We start from the raw sequence: 5,563 nt of genomic DNA on the forward strand, positions 1-5,563 counted from the left end.
AAGAAAAAAAAAAAGAAGAAGTTAGCAGGAGGGGAAGAATGAGGAGGAGTAAGTCGGAGGGGGAGACGAACATGAGAGACGATGGACTCTGAAAAACAAACTGAGGGTTCTAGAGGGGAGGGGGGCGGGGGGATGGGTTAGCCTGGTGGTGGGTATTAAAGAGGGCACGTTCTGCATGGAGCACTGGGTGCTCCATTCACAAACAATGAATCATGGAACACTACATCAAAAACTAATGATGTAATGTATGGTGATTAACATAACAATAAAAAAATTTTTTAAAAAGGTCGAGTTCAAGGGTAAGATTGAATACATAAAGAAATAGCACAGTATTTGTTTATTTATTGTATTTTCTTTCCTGCCAGATAATATGCATTCAGGGACCATGCCTTTCTTTTTGCTGTTTTACTCCCGCCATGTACAGAGTAAAAGTAGATAGAAGGTACTTCATAAATATTTCTTGAATGGTTGAATTTATTAGATTTTTCTCAAAACTAGTGAGCAAAATGTACAATTTAATTATCTGTCAATTGAACAATACCAAATGCCTCATATGATAGTCTAGGCAGTGGAGCTAAAATATACGATGAGGCACTTCCTTGTTATTTAGCAAGGAATTTAAGACATTCTCATATGACATTAAATCATAAAATGCCATAGAAAACATTCATATGTTTAAATGCCCAGAGAATTAAACAGGCAGCAAAATCTACAGGTGATCAGAAAAGGAAAAGGTAAAGGTAGGTTTGGAATAATTCAGAAGACTTGTGGAAGAAGTTGCCATCTGGGGCAGGCTTGAGATGGGGCAGACAAGCAAAGCCAAGGAGGAGGGATGAGTCTGGCAGGTTTTCAGATGATTCTGATGAAGGCAGAGGAGTGAGAAATTAGTAGAAGTCACTGGAAAAGTTAACTTGAACCAAGTGTGGTAAGTCCTAAATTCTGGAGTTAGAATTATAAGTAGTATGTCTTTTGCAAAGAGGAGCCATTAAGAGGTTTTAAGCAAAGGAGTGGTGTGGCACCGGGAATATTTTCTGAAGGTAAATTTGGCAGCATCATGGGAACTGACTGAATGTGTAGAAACTGGAGCCAGAAAGACAAGTTAGAAGACTGACACAATCTTGAGCCAGAAAAAGATGGTGGTGATAGAAGTAAGAGAAAAAGGTAACAGACAACATTCAGAAGGAAGACTCAATATAACATAATGTAGAATTAATCTAGAGAAAGGTGAGTGAAGAGGATTTAAACTGCAGTGATACACAGACAGAAGGTTCAGAAGGGTGGAGACAGATGAAAGATCATTGAGTTTCATCCAAAGAACATGATTAACAATGACATCAGTAAAATAAAAGTCCCAGTGAGTATTTATCCTCTGATAACTTAAACCCGATATTTTCAAAAGTTATTATGAATCTGGAAGAATATATATGTCTTCATCTTGAGAGACTTCAGAAGTACTAGGCTTCTGGAAGTTATAATATTGGGATGGCATCTCATTTCCATAGATATGCTCCTCGAAACTGGTCTGCTGAGTGTTCTCATATAGTTCTTTATCAGTTTCTTCTTTAGGTTTGGGAGCACCACTTTCCACATTTTCATAGCTGCCATGTGTGTTAGTCCCTCTCCCAGAAGATCTGCAGTCTTGGTTCTGAACTGAGATTTTATTCCTTGAGCTGATAGCAAGGAGACATGAGAGTGTCTTAATATAATCTTTTCTCCTGCTGCTTCTCCTTTGCAAGACCCTTGGCAAGGTAAACTGCACTGGATTACCATGTTTCCAACACCAAACACACCCAATTCCACAGATCAACAAGAGGAAAAGAAGGGAAATTCCTATTGAAGTGGCCACTGATGTATTTCCACAGCTTTTCAACATTCCTCACAAGCACTGTTGTTTTGTGATATGGGGGAGCCCTTAATGAATTCACAGGTGCAGACAAACATAATTCCTTTTAGGGTTTTGTTAAAAAGTAATCCTGGAAGCTCTTTTAGGCATTTCTCTTTCAGATGTTGAAGAACAACATTTGGCAAAGTCCTGATACAATTAGAGGAGAGATTGAATAAACTTAGCCTTGGACGATCCTTCTCATTGTATGTGATGCTTTTTATATTACAATCCTTAATGTATAATTGCACTGTGTTGGGGGGATTTTAATTGACTTCACTTCGCTTTCTATCAATGAATCACAAGATGAAGCAAAAATGAGTGGAAGATAATGGCAGAGGGGACAACTCAAGAAAGAGAAGGTTGAAGGATCTGCCATCCAGACACCTCCTGTAAATTAAAAAACAAATTAATTGCATATTTATTACATAGCGTAATAGAAAAATCTGTCAATATCTACCAATATATTGAGCACCATCATTTAGTGAGTTCCTGCCTCAAAAGAGAATACAGTACTAGCTGTTGCAAGAAGAGAAAAAGAGAAGAACTTTTACCTGCTCAAGCCTGAGTGGTTTTATCAATTAGATTTCAACATGGATTTTGAAAATAAGGCTAATAAACTTAAAGTGAAAGACAATGTTTTGAATGCAACAAGAGGAAAGGACAAGAGTACACCTGTGCAATAATTTCCATTATTTATCACCTCCTCTGTGAGGCCTTTTCCTTAATCATTCCTTCCTCTGTATTCCCCTATTAATGAGTCCATTCTGTATTATAGCATGACAGCCTAAGTTATAGGGAATTGTCTGTCTTCCTACCTGGTTAAATGGTGGGCAGGGATCAGGTCTTTTCATGTGTATATTCCTAGAGAATAGCGCAGTACCTAGTGCAGAAAAGAAATTCAATTGATATTTACTAAATAAGGGAATCAAGAAACAAATGACTCCAAATCTCAGCATCTAATTGCTTAAGTCATTTAAAAACTTAAGATATGTCTTCTTTTTTTTATTTTTTTATTATGTTAATCACCATACATTACATCATTAGTTTTTGATGTAGTGTTCCATGATTCATTGTTTGTGCATAACACCCAGTGCTCCACGCAGAATGTGCCCTCTTTAATACCTATCACCAGGCTAACTCATCCCCCCACCACCCTCCCCTCTAGAACCCTCAGTTTGTTCTTCAGAGTCCATCGTCTCTCATGGTTCGTCTCCCGCTCCGACTTACTCCCCTTCATTCTTCCCCTCCTGCTATCTTCTTCTTTTTCTTTTTTCTTAACATTTGTTGCATTATTTGTTTCAGAAGTACAGATCTGTGATTCAACAGTCTTGCACAATTCACAGCGCTCACCATAAAACATACCCTCCCTAATGTCTATCACCCACCCACCCCATCCCTCGCACCCCCCACCACTCCAGCAACACTCCTGAGATTAAGAATTCTTCATATCAGTGAGGTCCTATGAAACATGTCTTTCTCTGATTGACTTACTTCGCTCAGCATAACACCCTCCAGTTCCATCCACGTTGTTGCAAATGGCAAGATCTCATTCCTTTTGATGGCTGCATAATATTCCATCGTGTATATATACCACATCTTCTTTATCCATTCATATGTCGATGGACATCGTGGCTCTTTCAACAGTTTGGCTATTGTGGACATTGTTGCTATAAACATGGGGGTGCACGTACCCCTTCGGATCCCTACATTTGTATCTTTGCGGTAAATACCCAGTAGTGCAATTGCTGGATCGTATGGTAGCTCTATTTTCAACTTTTTGAGGAACCTCCATACTGTTTTCCAGAGTGGTTGCACCAGCTTGCATTCACACCAACAGTATAGGAGGGTTCCCCTTTCTCCGCATCCTCGCCAACATCTGTTGTTTCCTGACTTGTTAATTTTAGCCATTCTGACTGGTATGAGGTGGTATCTCATTGAGGTTTTCATTTGGATTTTCCTGATGCTGAGCAATGTTGAGCACTTTTTCATGTGTCTGTTGGCCATTTGGATGTCTTCTTTGGAAAAATGTCTGTACATGTCTTCTGCCCATTTCTTGATTGGATTATTTGTTCTTTGGGTGTTGAGTTTGACAAGTTCTTTATAGATTTTGGATACTAGCCCTTTATCTGATATGTCATTTGCAAATATTTTCTCCCATTCTGTCGGTTGTCTTTTGGTTTTGTGGACTGTTTCTTTTGCTGTGCAAAAGCTTTTTATCTTGATGAAATCCCAATAGTTCATTTTTGCCCTGGCTTCCCTTGCCTTTGGCGATGTTTCTAGGAAGAAGTTGCTGTGGCTGAGGTCGAAGAGGTTGCTGCCTGTGTTCTCCTTTAGGATTTTGATGGACTCCTGTCTCACGTTTAGGTCTTTCAACCATTTGGAGTCTATTTTTGTGTGTGGTGTAAGGAAGTGGTCCAGTTTCATTCTTCTGCATGTGGCTGTCCAATTTTCCCAACCCCATTTGTTGAAGAGACTGTCTTTTTTCCATTGGACATTCTTTCCTGCTTTGTCAAAGATGAGTTGACCATAGAGTTGAGGGTCCATTTCTGGGTTCTCAGTTCTGTTCCATTGATCTATGTGTCTGTTTTTGTGCCAGTACCATACTGTCTTGATGATGACAGCTTTGTAATAGAGCTGGAAGTCCGGAATTGTGATGCCGCCAGCTTTGCTTTTCTTTTTCAACATTCCTCTGGCTATTCGGGGTCTCTTCTGGTTCCATACAAATTTTAGGATTATTTGTTCCATTTCTGTGAAAAAAGTGGATGGTATTTTGGTGGGGATTACCTTGAATGTGTAGATTGCTCTAGGTAGCATTGACATCTTCACAATGTTTCTTCTTCCAATCTATAAGCATGGAACGTTTTTCCATTTCTTTGTGACTTCCTCAAGTACTTTCATGAGTATTTTATAGTTTTCTGAGTACAGATCCTTTGCCTCTTTGGTTAAATTTATTCCTAGGTATCTTATGGTTTTTGGTGCAATTGTAAATGGGATCGACTCCTTGATTTGTTTCTCTTCTGTCTTGTTGTTGGTGTATAGGAATGCCACTGATTTCTGTGCATTGATTTTATATCCTGCTACTTTCCTGAATTCCTGTATGAGTTTTAGCAGTTTTGGGGTGGAGTCTTTTGGGTTTTCCACATACAGTATCATATCATCTGCAAAGAGTGAGAGTTTGACTTCCTCTTTGCCAATTTGGATGCCTTTGATTTCTCTTTGTTGTCTGATTGCTGTGGCTAGGACTTCTAATACTATGTTGAATAGCAGTGGTGATAGTGGACATCCCTGACATGTTCCTGACCTTAGGGGAAAAGCTCTCAGTTTTTCCCCATTGGGAATGATATTTGCTGTAGGTTTTTCATAGATGGTTTTTAAGATATTGAGGTATGTGCCCCCTATCCCTATACTCTGAAGAGTTTTGATCAAGAAAGGATGCTCTACTTTGTCAAATGCTTTTTCTGCTATTGAGAAGATCATATGATTCTTGTTCTTTCTTTTGTTAATGTATTGTATCACGTTGATTGATTTGTGGATGTTGAACCAACCTTGCAGCCCAGGGATAAATCCCGCTTGGTCATGGTGAATAATCCTTTTAATGTACTGTTGGATCCTATTGGCTAGTATTTTGGTGAGAATTTTTGCATCCATGTTCATCAACGATATTGGTCTGTAATTCTC

At 38.9% G+C, this 5,563-nt stretch overlaps 1 protein-coding gene across 2 annotated transcripts in view; it reads right to left on the reverse strand.

Moving 5' to 3' along the window:
- Positions 1-507: 507 nt before the first annotated feature.
- Positions 508-5,563, reverse strand: part of GAPT (GRB2 binding adaptor protein, transmembrane) — a 17,635-nt gene continuing 12,579 nt past the window's right edge. The window contains exons 2-3 of one of the 2 annotated variants that reach the window (XM_025892312.1): positions 2,701-2,765; positions 508-2,272 (exon numbers count right to left, since the gene is read on the reverse strand). In XM_025892312.1, the coding sequence (XP_025748097.1) occupies positions 1,403-1,873 (471 nt within the window). In that variant the 5' untranslated portion in view covers positions 1,874-2,272; positions 2,701-2,765 and the 3' untranslated portion in view covers positions 508-1,402. The remainder of the gene's footprint in view (positions 2,273-2,700; positions 2,766-5,563) is intronic. The other variant, XM_025892313.1, reaches the window with a different exon arrangement.

Source organism: Callorhinus ursinus, unplaced genomic scaffold (assembly GCF_003265705.2).
Source record: "Callorhinus ursinus isolate GAN/ISIS: 27379988/994484 unplaced genomic scaffold, GSC_fseal_2.0 scaffold23, whole genome shotgun sequence".
In the NCBI taxonomy this organism is placed as follows: domain Eukaryota; kingdom Metazoa; phylum Chordata; class Mammalia; order Carnivora; family Otariidae; genus Callorhinus; species Callorhinus ursinus.